The sequence below is a fragment of the Lactuca virosa genome, chromosome 5 (genome assembly GCF_052849685.1).
Source record: "Lactuca virosa cultivar CGN04683 chromosome 5, Lactuca_virosa_CGN04683_v6, whole genome shotgun sequence".
Lineage (NCBI taxonomy): Eukaryota > Viridiplantae > Streptophyta > Magnoliopsida > Asterales > Asteraceae > Lactuca > Lactuca virosa.
The window spans coordinates 274,247,307-274,266,863 of NC_136430.1; the positions used below are offsets into that span (position 1 = coordinate 274,247,307).

Sequence of the window (19,557 nt, forward strand, 5' to 3'; positions counted from 1 at the left end):
AAGTCCGGTGCCGCCTGCCCTTTTTGGGGCGATAATTGTATCCCATGCAACCCAATTGATACTTTTCTTTTCCCATTTACTACTCCATATAAATCTCCTTCTAATTTTGTCAAGAGTCTCAATGACACCCTTTGGAACAGCAAATATGGACATAAAAAAGGTAGGAAGATTACCAAGAACCGCCTTTGCTAAGGTTAACCTACCTCCAAAGGTAAGCGTTTTTGCTTTCCACAATGAGATTTTAGAATGAAACTTCTCGATAATCAGCCTCCAAGCATTCTTCAAGTTCATGTTTTCTCCCACGGGAATGCCCATGTAGGTGAATGGGAGAAATTATGGTTCGCAGCCAAGAGGAGCAGACCAATTCAATATTTCACTAGGTGATGCTCCAACACCAAACACTTTAGACTTGCTAAAGTTAACTTTCAACCTGGATGAAACATAAAAACATCTCAAGATTCTCGCTAAGTTAGCAATGTTGTGTCTCAACCATTCTCCAATGAATAAAGTGTCATCTGCATAAAATAGTTGCGACAAACAAATGTTAGAGTTTGGGAAATTTATTCCGTCAAAAACTCCTTTGTTAACCGTTGTCGTCATCGCCAAATTCAATCCCTCCATCGCTATGATGAATAAGAAAGGAGAAAGTGGGTCACCTTGCCTCACTCCTTTCTCCATAGAGAATTCATTTGTTGGGCTTCCATTAATAATCACCGATGCTCGACCCGATTCCAAACAATTACAGATCCAATATCTCTATTTATTTCCAAAGCCCATTTGTTCCATAATTGAATCCAGAAAAACCCAATTCACAGAATCGAAAGCTTTGTTAAAGTCCGCCTTAAAAAGCAACATCTTTCTTCTTTTTGATTTTTCCCTAGAGCAAAGCTCATTAACCACAATAGGTCCCTCAAGGATATTCCTTCCATCAACATACGCAGATTGAACCTCATCAATAACACTGCCAATGACCTTCTTTAGTCGAAGTACCAGCTGTTTTGCGATGATCTTGTATATGGATCCAATCAGGCTTATAGGTCTAAAATTACCAAAATGAATTGGATCTTTAGACTTGGCGGCTAAGGATATAAACGAGGAATTACAACCTCTATTGATTTTACCTCCCATTTCGAAGTATTTAACCAACCCCACGATATCATATTTTAGCAAGCGCCAGTATTTTTTGAGGAATTTAAAAATGAAACCATCCGGCCCGGGAGACTTATCTCCACCACACGACCATACAACAATTTTTACTTCTTCCACGGAGAATTCTCCTTCTAAGAACCGAGTATCTGTTTCAGAAAGATTGCGAAAACTAGAGCTCCGAAACAAAGGTCTGTGCTGCCAATGTTCTCTGTATTTCTTTTCGAAGAATTTGGCAGCCTCCTGCTTAATCTCTATGTTTTCATCTCCCTTTACCTCCCATTTTATTTTTGCTCTTTGCTTCATATATAATGAAATTGTTCTATCATGTTCAACAATTTTAACTCCTCCAATTGACCTTTCTTCAATTTCTGCTAAAGTTAAAAGTCGAGATTCCACCACCCTTTCGATCTTAACAATTCTTTTTATCAGGGAATCCAAATCTTTGTTTTCATCCTTCATTGCAGAAGTTCTCCAACATCTAATAGCATTTTTTAAGTGTTTAAGTTTATTCAGGAGGTAAGCATCAGGAATTCCGAACTCCACGAACTCAGAACATGCTTTCTTAATAACCTCATCAAATCCATCTTTAAGCATCCATGAGTTATACAGTTTGAACGGTGGGGGGCCAAAATCGTCACAACGAGCCCTCAGAATAATGGGAGAGTGATCAGAAAAGTCTCTATCCAATGCCAAGCAGAAAGCAAAGGGAAACGAGGTTATGAAACGATTACACACCAAAAATCTATCTAATTTACTCAATTTCGCTCCTTGCGTTTTAAAGAATGTGAATCTTTGACCTCCTATCTTTAAGTCGGTGAGTTCTCCCTTGCGTATAAATTGATTAAAAGCACTTGCACTGATTGGGCAAAAAATGGAGTTTATCCGTTCCTCCGGTCTTCGAACGAAATTAAAATCTCCCATGAAAATCCAAGTAGCGGGTATAGAGGATTTCAAAGCTAACAACTCATCCCATAATTTTGATTTCTCGTTTATTGATTGAGGGACATAAATATTTACAATGCCCGTGAGACCATTAATGCCAACAAAATTACCCAATGTTATAATGAAGTACCTAGCTTTGATAGTCTCAACAACCAAAAATGATTTCTTATCCCATATAGACACTAGACCTTCAGATCTTCCCGTGGTGAAGACCTGCTCGAACATATAGTCTGTGTCACCCCAACAATCAGTGATATTGAGAGGCGGAGATGATTCACCCAGTTTGGACTCTTGAATGCAAATAAAGCATAGTTTATGTTTTCTTCGAAGCCTTCGAATCCAGTCAACCTTATGTTTCTCTCCAAGACCTCTAATGTTTAGAGTCATGATATTCATTGTATAATTTGGTTCTCACCATCCTCACCAAGAACTTCCTTAAGAATCGAGTTGTCATCCTCGACCTCGAAGCCCAATATGTTGCCCACCACCATAGTATTTCTAATTTTCGACGAAGAGGATGGAGAATCAACCTCTACGTCAGGAAGAGGAACTTGAGTAGGAATTGGAAGTCTATTAAGATCGAGGGTAGGATGAGGCGAAGTAGAGTCTGATAAATCAATAGGGATGTCTGAGCCATTTCTCATTAATCTTCTTCTTTTATCTTGAGCACTATTAAAATTAATATATGGCCCACATAATGGTATGTCGTTAGAATCCATTGTGTTTGGAAAAGGACCAAAGCAGCCATACTTAGCTCGGTTATCGAGTAGCTCATTAGTCGATCCACCTTGTCCAGTGCTTTTGCTCATTGCATCAGTCGTGTTTGTTTCATTTTCTAGTCAGCGTGAATCACCACGCTTGTTTCATTTTCAACTTCCAATTGCACATTAATTCCCCTAATCGACTCTTGAAGTTCCCCGAGTTTGTCTTTTCCGATTCTCTGATCATCCTCGTCAGTTGAAACGTCTGCCGGAAACGCAGCCACCACCGGGGATCTGTCCTTGTTGGCGATGTTAGTCGTGTTTTCCCAATTTGATTCCATGACAATATCGACGTCCATAGTTCCAATATCTCCCTCTTCCAATTCGTTGTTATTCCCAGCGATAATGGTTTCAGATATACTGTCCTCATCATCATCTCCTTCATCGTCATTCCCATCATCATCTGATGATGAATTATCGTCCACTTGATATATGTGTGACTTGAATGGAACCCAGTGGATATCAACTTCTGAAATTCCGATTCGAATGATTTTACCATTAACATCCGCCAAATGCTCACAGTAGATGTTCGTTAGTGATGAAGTTAGGGTACCAACTTTTCTAAAGGAGAGATTTGCCTCTGTTTGGTCCACAACAAATGGAACTACCACCTAGACGGAATCACAAGGGTGGCATTTAGTAAGTCTAATTTGAATAAAAGGGAAAAAAATAAAAATAATAAATGGATATTAAATAATTATAAAAAAATCAGAAAATGACAAGTGGTCAATTGAATGAGAAAAAAACATGTGTCAATATATATATATATATATATATATATATATATATATGTATATATATATATGTGTGTGTGTGTGTGTGTGTGTGTGTGCGCTAGGTATGAGACTCATGTATTACATGTAGAGGTGTTCGTTTGGATGGATCGGTTTGATCTGATCCAATCAGGTGAATCCAAATTGATTTTGGTTTTCAAAACGTGAATCCGAATTGTCCAAACTAAATTCGAATCCGATCCGAACCAATCAAATTACAATTCGGTTGGATCGGTTTTTGCAATTCGGTTTTCAAGAGACACGACATTTAAAAATATATATAACATGGATATTAGTGAACTTTAAACAAAAATAATGTTTGGTTGAGAATTAAAATTTATGAACAACTACTAAAAATGTATTATAATCTAATATTTTGTAGATAAAAAACTTTTGAAAAGTATACATTGACATATTTTATTGGATAATACTTTGTAATTTATTTAAAAATATAATTTAGCAAGTTAACAAATAACTAAAATATGTATATTTGAAACAAATATATGTACATAAATAAATAATAAACTATTATTCGGTTTTTTTGGACTACTCAGTTTTCATTTTATAAACCGTAACCAATCCGATATCCAAAATAATAATTCGGTTTTGCTAAAAACCGATCCGAAAATCCGAATATCTGAACCAAATAGTCCAATCCAAACTGTCCGATTGGACAATTCGGTTTTATCCGAATAATGAATAGCCCTAATTACATGAGTTTATTTAAAAGAAACACTAAATATAAAATTCTAAACATTTGAGAAGTTTGAATTTATAAGAAAAGTGAGAAAATATTGAATTATAAAAATCAAAGTGTTTTTTTTTCTCTTTTAAATTTAAACAAATAATTTAGATAAACAAATAAAGACAATTAATGAATCTTTAATTTAGTAATTTTGAAATTAGAAGGAAATTTCATTAATGAAATGGATATGTATTTATTATTGCATTTAAATACTATATGGAATTTAATAAAATGACATGTGGAATAAAAATTAATTTAAAATAACCATAAAATTACATGTGGCAAAATAAATGAGAATGTGACATGTGGCAAAAAGATCTTTATTTACTAAGAAGTATATATATATATATATATATATATATATATATATATATATATATATATATATATATATATATATATATGGTTATGTTAATGTGAGACCATTATATTTTGTGAAATATTTAGACGCAATCCTAGCCATTCATTTTGGAGAAAAAATTATTTTTAAAATACAAAATAAGTAAAAAATCTCGAAAAAAAATTTAAATATCATTTTCCTCATTTATTTTTGCCAAAAAAATAAATAATAAATTAAATTACCGTTTTTTTTTAAATATACGTGAAATATTCTAATAAAATATTATACTGTAAATATTAAAATCGAGTTTTTAGAATGTTAGAATATTCAAAAAATTCTAATAGAATGCGAGAATATTCTAACAAATTTAACAAATCAAATAGAATATTAGAATATTTTAACATAACTACCAATTTTAGTAGAATATTAGAATATTCTAACATTCTAAAAATATGATTTGATTACTTAAAGTGTAATATTCTATTAGAATATTTCACTTATATTTCGAAAAAACAATGATTTTATTTATTTTATTTTTTGGATAAATTAAATAACGAAAATAATATTTAAAAAAGAATTTTTGGAGTTTTCCTTTTATTTTGTTATTTATAATTTTATTTTTTATTTTTTTGATCTCCCAGATGAGTGGTTAGGATCGCGTCCCCATGTCTTACTAAATTAGTATGGTCTCAAATGAACATATCTCTCTCTCTCTCTCTCTTTCTCTCTCTCTCTCTGTGTGTGTGTGTGTATATATATATATATATATATATATATATATATATATATATATATAGGCTTCGGTTATTTTGTTTTAAGTAATTATTGTGTTATTGTATGCATAAGTGTGGGCCAATCAACTTTACTTATTTTAAGAAAGTGATTAATATACATTATTGAATTAAATATAATTGAAAAAATCATCTTAATTAATTACAAGGGTAATTTAGTCAATTAATATAGATTTAATAAAGGAAAATTGCATTTTTTAAGGGATCATAGATTCTATTAATTTTAAAAATCCGATTTTACGAATTATAATTCTTTTAATTCGGACATTCTGACAGAATATGTTTATGAGTATATTCAAAAATAAAAATATTCTTGAACCATAAATAATAAAAATATTCTTGAACCTATTTCTTGATGATGACTTTAAAAACTTCTTGAAAAATAACAACTACTTGTAGAATAACAAAATCTTGAACAATCAATTGAAGAATAAAAACAAAAAATACATTATTTCTTATAGAATACGGGTAACAATTGTTAAGAATTACATTTATTGTTAAAGAATAAAACTAAAAAAACAATCAAAACAGGAATAAACATCTAATACATTCTAAAAGAATAATGTGGTCCGTTATTCAAGCATCAACTTCTGTGATTCCAACAGAATTGGAATTCGTCATTCCATTCCAATAGAATTGGAATTTTTCATTCCATTCCAATAGAATTGGAATCTCACCAATATCATCCATTGAATCATCTACATAAACATACTTGACACATTTTCAGAATTCAATCATATATATATATATATATATATATATATATATATATATATATATATATATATATATATTGAAATATGAATCAGACCATTTGAATCAGTCCCTTTGCTGCATCAATCAGACCATTTGAAAGAAATACAGATGATCTCCATATCACTCAAAACCCCCAAATTCCACTTGAAGTGGAATTATAAAGCTGAGTTATCGATTTCTTGGTAATGTTACAACATCTTAACAGATTTTGCTAGATAACTTGATTAATTAATTCCTATAACTTATGAACCATTTAACATTGAAAAAGAAAAATTACAATTATATCAATAATCAAAAGCATTACAACTAATTTTATATACCCAATTTCGAGTGAGTTATGTCAATGGTCAAACCGCATAAGCAGCTTTACAGTCTGGAATACATCACCTTTTTGACTGTATAATGGAACCGATCGTATGCCTTTACTAATCTCTCTAACTGGTATGCATGTTTTTCCAGCAAAATCATCCTTCTCTGACATATCATATTCATAAACTTCGACCCGAATTAGGGCTAAATCCGGAACTCTTAATTGGAACTCAAATTCTTCATTCCATGTTGGATTCCAGCTGTCCTCAACTGTTTTTGATTTTTTTCATTTCCGTATCCGCAGGTATTCCCGCAATTCCAATCTACATTAATCCCAAATCTTTTCTAAAAATATTTAAATTTAAAATAGAGTAAGCTAACCTGATTGGTAGAAGTTGGTTGATTGATTTGAACAGAAATCGATGGATCAAAGGAAGTAAGAAGTGTAGATCGGAAGAGGGATTAGGGTTCGTAATCGGAATCTTTTCGTTGGAAGGATGGTGAAAGTCAGGGGCGATGGTGGGGTATGCCGTTTCAAAAAAGCTCACCTCTTTACACCATCGATGAGCGACCAATGAAGAACAGAAGATGAAGATTGGGCATTTGACAGTTGGCTTGTGGCGTGCGGCTCCTTAGTCCGACGACTGGTGTCGACGCCGCCTCTTCGAACTCATCCAACACCGGTAATTGAATGAGGCGGTAATCGATGAAGGTGTATATAAGAAAAGAAATTAGGTTAAAACTGAATGCTAGCGTGATTACAGGGACTATTTGTGGAAGCTATTAATCAAATTACTAAAATACCCTTGTTTATTTATTTAATTATTTAAATATTTATTTAATTTTGATAGGCCCACAATTATGTATACGATAACACAATACTTAGTTTAAACAAATGAACTTAGCTATATATATATATATATATATATATATATATATATATATATATATATATATATATATATATATATATATATATATATATATATATATATATATATATATATATATATATATACACACAAAGGATGAAGGATATTTGATTTCTCATATACCTAACCCAAGAATTTTAATGGTAAAAGTCTCTTGTTTTTCCCGTTTTCGCTCGCAAATTCCATGATGTTTCTTTTATCAAACATTTAATGAAATTCAATTAATTTTATAGAATCTTAATGTTTTAAATTTTATTTCTTTTCACAAAGTCATATACCTTTCAAAGACGTTATGCAAACCAAACATTCTTTAAAAAAATAATTTGTTCCTTTGACGGTCCTATTTTGCAACCAATCCAAAATTATCATACAAGAGGTAAACCGTGGAACACCATTGTTAAAGGAGCATGTTTTGGATTTGACATGAGACCTCACTTTCAAGATTCCACTCCTCCTCTACTAGTAACATAGTTGACAGCTGGACTTTTTGTGCCTCGTCTAGTTACTTGCTGGGCGGTGCCTTTTTATAATCAATTTGTCGGTTCCAAAAAAATAATGAAAGCTATAAATTGGTAGCTAGAAGCTAGAAGCTGAAAGTTGTTGCTTTTATTTGTATAAGCGTGTACAAAACAAATAACATGAAAGTTCTGAACTATGTAAAATTACGTAAAAGACATGAATATAAAGTAAAATTGGAATATAATGATAAAATAATTTTTCTAAACTATAATTATCAAAAGTTAACATCATCCAAAATTTACTACCAAATGCATCGGTTAAACTTCTCGATTAATAAAAACTTTTACTATGTGTAAATGGTGAATTTTTTACAAATAAGTAAATATAACTTTAATTTTGTAAGAAGAAAGGCCAACTATTTTGTATATATTACTAGATTATAACCCGCGTTAAACGCGGGGGACGTATTAAAAAAAAATATAAAAACATTTATATATATTGCATAATAATTATAAAAGAAAGTTTATGGCTATTGTTATTATTGAAATGTGAAAAAGAAACACTGAAATCGATAAATATCTATAAACGTTGCAGGACCTCTTTGTAGACAACGTTTTTTGTTTTATTAGTTGAACGACCTTCCTCGTCACATATGAGTACCTTCAAACCTTTTTGCTTGTTACACGAGAAACAACTACATATAACTGACCATGGGTGAAGACAGGTCTACGCAAACATAATCCAACATTTGATAATAACCGTCCTTGACTTTTGTTAATGGTCATAGCGAAACAAACTGCTATTGGGAATTGCCTACGTTGAAAACGGAATGGAATTTTTTTATCGGATGGGGTCAACTTTATGCGAGGTATATAAGTAGTCTCGTTGAAAAATCTTATTTTGGACTGGTTTTTTCAACAAAACTCCAAACGTGAAGTCTCAATCTTCATGTAGATATCTACTACAAATTCTTGTAGTAATCTCCCTCCCAACAAAATTACATTATAATTTGACCGGATTTGAAACTTATAGCAATAATACTCCCGCATACTTACAGTATTCCGACCTCCTTTTGTATTAGAGTCCACACAATGTTGATGTCGTGAACAAAAAAATGAATGATTTGTACAAACATGTAATCTTTGTTAATTTAACTAAAATTTAAAAATTTATGATATGTGTACCTTCTAAATCATTATGGATGTCTTCGTCGTCGTTAATAATATTATTGATGCGAAATTAATGTCTTGGGATATTAGAATGCCATCCAAACTCACCATTAGGAAAAAATAAAGGATAACACAATGGATCATAACATCCCCAGTAAGATTGAATTGTTCGTGGTTTTTCGGATCTGACATACACGATAATACTTCGTATATATGCAGCTATGTTGTCGTTACCTTCAATCCAAATACCTACGACCTGGAATTTTTATTATGTAAACGATATGATTATATATGGTGTGTAATATATACAGTTGTATGTCATACATGATATTTTTTTTATAATTAGTAGACAATAATTATTATGGTACCTCAGATGTGGTCAGTCTGTTGTATAACCTCTGGTCAAGTTCTACTGATGCATTCAAAATGACTATGTAATTGTCAAGCGGCCCCAGATCGGCAAGTCTTCGAAATATTTGCACGTATGGGTTTGTGGCAAGAACACGGATCAACTTTTGAGCAATTTGTTTATCAATATTCTTCCATTTAAGTCTATGTGACATCTCATAATCAACATCGTAAAAATACAACTGTAAGTACCGAGGTTTTCCATCCCTTGGGATTAACTGATCGGTTCTATGATATATTCCTCCATTCACACAAAAAGTGTATACTCCAGATGTCATATTTGTCATTGTTTTATCCACATCCATGCCTATTGATGCGAATGAAAAGTTGTTGTTGTATGCTCGTATCATGTGTCTAAAGGTCTTGCCTAATTCGTTTCGAGATGTGAAGAGTTCGAGTAATTCTTCGAGAATAGAGGAATATGCCAACTTTGTTTTACCATCCATGCAACAAAAGGTAGGGAATTCAAATTGGAATCGTTTTGCTCCACAATGAACACATGCTTTTTGCCCCTTCAACACACGATGTTCTTTAGGGATACCATTATAAACAAAGTCATATGGATCCTCCTGAAGAATTTTATTACGCGTTGTCGCTGAGTTTTTCTCTTTTCGTCGTTGATAGGCCTTTCGGTTCTGAATCGACCTCCTTTGAGCAGAATCCAATACACTTGTAGGAGTTTTATTTGTAATATCCTTTAGGGTCCTCTCTGATGTACACACATTTGTCATATGTGTCACGTTTTGTCTACTTACTTCTTCATCGGCTATTCGTCTAATCTTGTTATTCTCCTTTCGTCGTTCATAAGATAAATATCTGAATTTCAAATATATAATTTTAAATTATAGCATTAGAATTTCATTTTCCTTGTAATCACATTGTACATTGAAAAGTTTAAAGTACAATCTTATAGTGAAAGTATTTATATAACATGTGCTGTCCAGAAAACCGAATTAAAAATATATAAATTATCCCAAGAAATAACAACCTACTTTAAATTACCCATAACAAATAGAAACTTAATTAAATTTATGATATTAGGATGTTATTTGATGCATTGGTCGAATGTTTAAAAATAATAAAGTTTGTAATGATGAAAAAAATCTGAAAATTTAAAATGTTTTGGTTCTAGTAATATTTTAGTAAATAAAGGATAAATAGAATAAGTTTGAGATAAATAAAAGGATAAGATTAATTTATATATATATATATATATATATATATATATATATATATATGTTGTTTTTTAAGGTAAAATATATTACCAAATAGCCAATGAATATATAATTATTTACCAAAACAGCCCATGAGTTTAATACCAAACAGCCCTTTAATACAATTTTTTGTTATGTAAGTACATTACTTTGAAAAGTATTCAATTTATAACATTGTACTTTCATTTTCTTATAAAACACATGTTGCCTTGTGAAAAGCCGTTTTATAGCAATGTACTTTCAATAATATGCTTTATTACCATAAAAACCAATGAATATAAATATAATACCAATCAGTCCCGTAAATAAAAATGAAAGTACTTTGATAAAAACAAACGTAGGGTGCTATAATAATCAACCAATACAAAGTACATTACTATTATTTGAATTTAAACCTTCATAAAGTAGTATGTCACAATAATTAACCTAATCTATATTTGTAATTTATATTAGATTATACTGATGTAAAGGTCTTCATCTATTTTTTTGTATTCACACAAGAGAGAACCATTGGTGTCGACGATCATCTGTTGGCCATAGTTCACCCACCAATTCATTTGTACATTCTCATTTCCATAGATAATGTATTCTTGTTCCAAGGGTAGTTGTGAAATTTTGTTTTGCATGCAATCTTCTTCATTCATAACTTTCTTATTTGAAACTATAATGACTTCATCTTGTAGGGGTAATTTTGGAATTTTTATTTGCTTGTCATCTTCTGTTTGTGTATTCAAAAACTTCTTTTCATTTTTAGATTTGGTGGTTTGATTGTTGAATGGTTCCACTTGAACCCTTGTAATATCGTAAACATCACCAAATTTGCAGTCTTCACATAACCAATCATTTTTAGGTACTTCATCTTTAATGCTATGCATACAATATGTGTGTTCGGCGCCATCCATACATCTACTACATATAACAAGTAAGTGCTCACAGCCTACATCTCTACATATATCACACACAATGATATCACATAATTGGTCATCAACAACCTCAACATCCATTACCCTGAACATATAACTTGCAAAAAACCCTAAACCTGAAAAAAAATCTAGTGTTTCACCTAACACCCTATTTTTAGAAAGAAAATTATGAATATTGAAAAAATTGTAAATAAAATTACCCAATATATTTGTTATGCATGAACCGAGAAAGAGAGGCAATATGTCTGCTACCTGTTTATGTATATGTTTCTAGACATGTAAACAAAAAACACAATCATTCAATTAAAGAGAGTTAGAATGTATATTAATTACATTTCATAAAGAAATTACCTAATAAAATTTATGTTTTAGGCAGGAACTGAGAAGGAGAGAGTGCAGGGAAAAAAAGAAGGCTAAAATGTTGAATATTTCGGTCCTGTTAACACAAAAAACACACAGAGACACCATTAAAGATAAGAGAGAGAGGGAGTTTGTATATATATGTATTTGTTTTATATTTTATTAGAGAGAGAGAGAGAGAGTGAGTGAGTGAATTATATTGTGTTAGTATGTAAACACAGGCACACACAGTCACAAACACCATTTAACATACCTGCTATGTTTGTTTTTTCTACAGGAACCGAGATCAGATCCTGTTAACACAAACAACACATAGACAACATTAAAGAAAAGAGATAGATAAAGAGAGAGAGAAGGGGGAGTTTGTATATTTATGTATTTGTATTCTGTTGTATTAGAGAGAGAGAGAGAGAGAGAGAGAGTTATATTGTGTATGTAAACACAGGCACACACAGTCACAAACACCATTGAGCATACCTGCTATGTGTTTTTTCTGCAGTATCCGAGAGAGATTGAGAGTGAGTTTATGTATTGGACAAAAAAACACAAACACGCATACAAATTATGTGAATTCACAAATAACACAAACCTGTTGCGGCTTATGTATGCAAAAGACACACACATACAACCAATCATATTCATAAAGAACAATGATTATTTTTCTTCTGTAGTAATCGAGAAAAAGAATGAATTTTAGATATTAGGGTTTTGGATGATCAAAGATTTACGGTTTCAAGAATTATAGGATAGGAAGATTTGGTAATTTATAGTGGATTAGATCACCAAAAATATAGGAAATGTAAGTATACATGGGACTTAGTCAATAAACCGTGATTATTATTTTGACTTTTTCTAATATTGATCAAACCAATATCCAAGATTACTCAATGCTTAAAATGATTGTAAACAGTGCCTAAGGGCTTGTACGACTTAAAACTCAACATTTGACTATAAAATCAAAGCTCAGATTTTGAATTTTTAAATTTAAGATAAGATTGATTATGTGTATCTCATTTCGAAATTCAAGTTTGTTTATTCTTATCTCTTAAATATCGAATGTGATTCTTATCCCTTAAATATCGGATGTGAAGCTAACGGAACTCATCTCGAAATTGAATTAGTCAAAAATTGAAACCATATTCTCTCTTATCATGCCTAATGAACCAGTCACAATTAATGTCTTCGCTGCTTCTTCATGCTCTCCATCTCTTCGGACCCAATCGACCCTCACTGATGCCCTACCCCCATTGCGTTCTTCCCTTCAAACTGTCGAACCCAGGAGACCACATCGGTTTGCGAAGCCGACCGACGAATAATCGCTGCTTCTCCCTACCATTTGTTCGGCCTCATCGACCACCGACGATGCTCCCTTTGACGAAATTGCCACCACTGGACCAAGAACCACCACCGTCACTTTCTTATTTCCTCAAATCAGATGAAAACCGGATTAGCATCTCTGATTTACCCACAGCTGATGCCCATTGGGGCTGCAATATTGCTATTCAATGTAACCTAATAAATTGAACGGAAATAATGAAATAATCCAAGGTTAGTAACGTAGGTGAATCAAGAAAACTTGTCGAACTAAAAGTTTATACATACTAAATTACAAAATCAAAGCGACTGATCGAACCCAAATGACATCTAAAGTGGAAACCCTTTCCCCCAAACACAAAACCCTTTCTGTGTCTTCTGATTGGGTCCTCAAGAAGAAGATACAATAAATATGTCCGTATGAATGACTCGTGAAGAAGAAGATTGAATAAAGGTGAAGGTGAGGGAAGATGATGGTAACAAATTGCTACCGAAGTAGGAGGAGACTAATACGCAGGGGTTTGACGAAGGTTGATATAAGGCGTTACAAAATGGCGTAGGCGTGTTAATTTGTTTTGTGTGAGGATGAGATGACATCATCAAAATGATCCTAGGGTTGAGATGAATGAATGAAACCCAATAAATGGCCCTGATTTTGCAAGTGATGTCATTAGGTTTCTGGTTTAATATATATAGAGATAAGTGTTTAGACGTTTTAAAATAAGAAATATATGATTGTATGATATTAATTTTGGTATATAAGTTCATATAATAAGTATTTGTTATTTTGTTACGTAAAGATTAATAAATTATAAAAAACGTTGATATGATTGTTTTAAATAAAGACATGATAATTGTTAAACTATATTATATTTAATCGCATAAGATATATTTTGTTACAAATAAGGACATCAGATTATTAAAATATATTTATATATAATCGTATAAGATAATTATCATAAGTATAAATATGATTTATTTATTTTAAAAAATATTTAAGTCATTTGTTAAAATTTAAAAAGATTATTTTGTTAAATGCTAGTTGATGTAGAAACTAAAAGCTCCAAAAGACTTATGTGTTCAACAGGCCCGAACATCTTGAGTTCTAACTCCAAATTAAGACCATACATCTTATAATGTTTTAGTGAAAATAACATATGCCATGACTTTTATTTTTAAAGTTTAATATTATTAATTTTTTACTCACCGCTCAACTCATTAAACCATATAATTTATTTATTTTTTGTTGACTATTTAATATATATTGAGCGGTTAATATATTTTTATGTTTTATACATTTAACTCATACTCCTTTAATCCATATTTCATTTTACCTTTATAATTATAGTGTAGTTTTAAATATTATTTATTATTTTACTAAATAATTATTTATATTTATTATATAATAACAATTCAATTGTGAAATATAAATTTATAATGATTATATAGTATTTTCAATACTTTTACTAATTATAGTGTATTGATTTTTTTATTATTTTATTTTTTTATTATTTTATTTTTTTTGTATCTTATGTTTATAAAATCAAGACCTAACATACTTGTATTTATATGTTTGGCTTTTTGTGACATTTATATTGTGTTAAAATATGTTGTATGTTTAAAAATAACAAATTAAATGATGGGAGGGGGGTGATGTGTACTGAATTATATCTATCTAATTTTAAAATTTATAACCTAACTACTTATTTATTAATGCACCTATAGGCAGTGTACCAAGTCAGTTTATAGTATATTAAAGTAAGTTGGGTATCGTACACAGGAAAAGATTCAGTATATTAAAATAATTAAAAAAATTAATCTAAAAGCAAATAATTAAAATGGGTTTTTATTTGATTTTGCAAGTTCAAATTAACTTAAAACTATCAAACACTTAACTAAAAATGTTTGTATTCAAGATATTAAAAACACTTTCGTTTAGTTTCGAATCCACTTTTTTCCTATGGTTAGTTCTTATTTATTGATTAATAAAGTTGGTAACCAATTTATATGTAATTAGCAACCTTGGTCCAATCTACTAATATTTTTACCAATTCATGTACTACTATGTAATGGTCATACACAAGCAAACACATAATTGATTAGTAATGATAATTTGGCAATGTAAGATATGTCTAGATAATAATCTATGGTCAAAACAATTAATCAAACACAATTATGATCAAATTATGTTCTCCAACACAGCTAAAGTTGTTATCTTTATTACACAAACTAAGATGTGGTTAATCCTAGCTCTAGCAATTTAATGGTCACTAAATTAGTAGGTAAGCAAGTTCATGCAATTTAATAGTCACTAAACTACACTTAACTTGAATTAAAGCAACAAATATGAAAAATTTAACATGCTAGGTAATGATAATCAAACACATGCATAAACCAAATTCATATAATCCATAAAATAAGAGACTAACTCATAGTTTTAGGTTTCATCTAACTAAACGAAAGTCTACTAAATTAACTTCTCATGGAATAAGGTAAACACATTAGATCATAAGAATTCAGCATGATTGAATTAAAGCAAACCGAATGTGATGTGTAGTCTTCAAATCTTCAAACTCAAAAGATCTCTCCTTCAAATAGTTGAATTTCGCAGGTTTCTAGTCTCTAAAATCGACTATCTCTCTAGAATATCTCCAATCCAACCTCTCAAAGTCGATATGCAAAGAGATATTTATAGTTTCCAAAAATTGCGTCTCGCGTCGTGAGAATTAATGTCTCACGTCGTGATGTTAGTCGAATTCGTGTTCGGCAAGGAAACTGCATCCCGCGTAGCTTTCTTCTGGAAGAATCAATCTCACGTCGTGAGATTAAACTTCGCATGTCGCGAGCACAGGGAACTAGCATTTGGCACAAAAACGAAAGTCGTCCGAAATTTTGTCTAGTGTTCAGAAAATTTTGAATCTCGTCAATCGGTGTTACGAGTCATGAGATATAGCCAAAACACTGACGAGGGGTCAAACTGTCCCGCAAAATCCTTTTTGCGTCTTTTTAGCTCCTTTCTCCTCCTTTTGCATTCCAGCTACCATTTCCTGCTTCCAGCTCCCCGCATGCTTCCTTTTTGTCCCGAGCAAGTCTTCGCCACTACAAAACATATTTTAGACATAATAAGTATCTTTTGTTCCACATTAAGCATAATTGTAGCTAAAAGTATTAGAAATATGCATTAAATATATAGTTAATTATGCACATATCAAAATACCCCACACATGGCCTTTGCTTGCCCCCCAAGCAAAACTAATCTTTTAAGTTAAACTTTCATTACCAACATCACATAAGATAATCCATTTATGTCACACCCCCAAACCAAGGATGACGGAAACGTCCGGGGGTGGAGGACTTCATGTATAGTATCACAACAACGAATTTAATAGTGCTCAAAGTAAATACAACCATCATAAATATAATTGAAAAGGTTACACCATGGAATAAGTTTACATGTTTCAAAATCAATTACATTATGATGACAAAATGAACTGTTTGACGATTTATCGTCCCATCCTCAAAATGCTGTTGGTTTTCCTGTTTCACTGATTTCCTGAGAATACAAGTAGTTTTGAAAAAGTGTCAACAATTAAGTTGGTGAGTTCATAAGAGTTTTGTTTGAGAAAGAAACCGTTTTCCTTGTGAAAGCGATAGAGTATGATTTCCAGAAAATCCAATATTTTCTTAGTTAAGTGTGGAATGAATGCTTCTATGTTATGCGATAATGAACCCTAGAAGGACCCATAGATTCCTTCTATAATCGTCCAACGTATATAAATTATATAAAATTTAAGTTAAATAAACCGTTGAATATAATGGGTCTGCCCTAGGTCCACAACCAAACAAGGAACAGGTGATAAGGCGGGCCCACCAATTCTAAGTCGATTGTGACTAGATTCTTATATAACTGTAGCATATACACTTAGCAATTATAGCTGAAGTCTAACAATTCTAGATAAAATGTAGTTTAACAGAAATATGTTTCCAAAGAAAATCCAATATTTTCCTTATAAAAGTTATGTAGCCTTAGGTGTCCAGACCGAAATATACAAGTATTTTTCCATACTTAAAGTAATTCATGTGAGTTAAATTGACATAACTCGCTAATTTAAAAGTAAAACCCGTAAATCTTATGATTTGTTAATACCACATGTGAGCTATTATAACCATGCTAAGACTCAAACGGCCTCGTAATACGACGTTCTTCAAGCGTCGCAAGTTAAATGACACTTGTCACCTCAGACCTGCCGGTCTAGCTGTTGCATGCAGCTCGGGTGTGGGCTTGTCAGACCCAATATAGATCTATACACAACTATCACGCTCTCCCTACAAGAGACTCTGGTTACAATTTACAGGACTTTTGACTTTTTTACCATGAAGGTAACACGAAGCGAATGTCTCACAAATTTATTCATTAACGGACTTACGTGAACTGAACTGAAAACCTTTGGTAAATGAGTTTGAAATGTAAATGATACATAACCTATACCTATTATAGTTTATCCAAAACGTTTGTAATGTAAAAGAACCCCTTTTATGAAAACACATTAGTGCTATGATTCCATAAACTATTACTATTATGTAATATATGAAAAAAAACCCATTTGTTTTGAGAGTAAAACCCTTCTCATGTAGCAAAATTCCATAAACTATGCTTATTATAGCTTATTATATGTGTTCGAAATGAATGAAGAATCCTTATCATGAATGACTAAATTTTAGTTTATGATGATAAACTAACCAGAAAATACATTCAATATTTAGAACTTATTGTTATACACTTTGCTCAACATAATACAAAGTGTTATGAAAGTTATAAGCTGTTAACTAGTTTTTAACCTTTCTGCACTGTTTTAGAAAAATCATAGAAAAATTATACGAAGTCGAAAACTGAATCCGTAAATTCTGAGAGTTCATAAACTATGTCTAGTTTATTCATAATTTTTATTATGATTTTTAGAAGTCTTTAACTTGTGTTAAAATGTTCATATTCACAGACTGGTCCGAATTCGTTTATGAAATGGTAGGCAGTTTTGTAAAAATCACCATAAATCGTAGAAAAATCGTATGGAGATGTGCAAGTAGTCATTTTAAAGGTACGAACCTGAACTATTTTTATATTACATAGTTTTGAAAGACATTAAGTTTAAGATAGTCAAAACAGTCCGTGAATAAGACTCCACTTTTCTGATGAAAGATGTTGTTTGAGTTTAGTTAAGTTTTTGGTGTTTTAACTTGTATTACCCCCACCCCCCACCCCCCACCCCCTAAAACTTGAAGAAAACATGAAAATATAGGGGTATGAACTCACCTTGAGTGATTTCAGTAGATGGATGATGGAGAAAAGAAGTGTTCAACTCAAGAACACTTGGGAGATGCTTGAAGATTTGAAGATCTAACAACAAATATGACGATATTTGTGTAAGCAATCTATGATTTGGATGAAGGATAGTAGAATATATAAGTGTAGGAGGAAGATACTTACCAAATGTAGAAGAAAAGCTTGGAGAATAGCCTTGAATCTCGAAATTTAGAGAGAGAAAGTGAGAGAGAATGAAGTTTGTTCTTTGGTGGAAAATGAGAGAAATGTGAGGAGAGAGGATGGATTTCCAGCTCTTGACCAAGTGTGTGGCTGAAAAATGGTAGGAAAAATACTATGGAATGACTAGGTATGGAGGAAGGACAAGGGGTTGTACTATGAAGGTATGGGGAGGTTGCTTGTGTCCTTGTCCAAAGGATAAGTCAACACTCCACCTAAATATCTCACCAAATAGATTTTATTCTTAGGCAAGGATTTTCCCCAAAATATAGATAAAATATGAATATTTAGGGTTTTATATGTCAAAATACGAGTTTGGGTGAAAATCCCACGTTAAAATAATTAAAAACGGGCTTAAAATGCTAAAAATATTGAAAACCGGGTGGAATTTGCTGAAATCCGAAATTGGGGCCGAAGGTCGCGAAGGCTCGGTCTTAGCAGCACTAGAACCGAAGGTAGAAGAGGAACCGAGAGTAGGGTTCGGCTGCGCAGGATCGCCTCTCGGACCGAATGTGCACTCCTCTCGGACCGAAGGTGGGAAGGGAAGAGCCGAATGTCAGGTATCGGTTCGGAATTGTCAGGGGACCGAAATAGTGATGGGTTTTTGAGCATTCTAACACTTCCTAAGTGTACATGCAACCCTAATAACCTTGAATCTATGTTTTCTCTATAT

General features: G+C 31.9%; 1 protein-coding gene across 1 annotated transcript; it reads right to left on the reverse strand.

Annotated features, from left to right (window-relative positions):
- Window positions 1-333: 333 nt before the first annotated feature.
- Window positions 334-678, reverse strand: LOC145112760 (putative mitochondrial protein AtMg01250). Its single transcript, XM_079048890.1, has one exon. It carries the CDS (start codon window positions 676-678, stop codon window positions 334-336), a length of 345 nt encoding a protein of 114 aa, XP_078905016.1.
- Window positions 679-19,557: the final 18,879 nt, after the last annotated feature.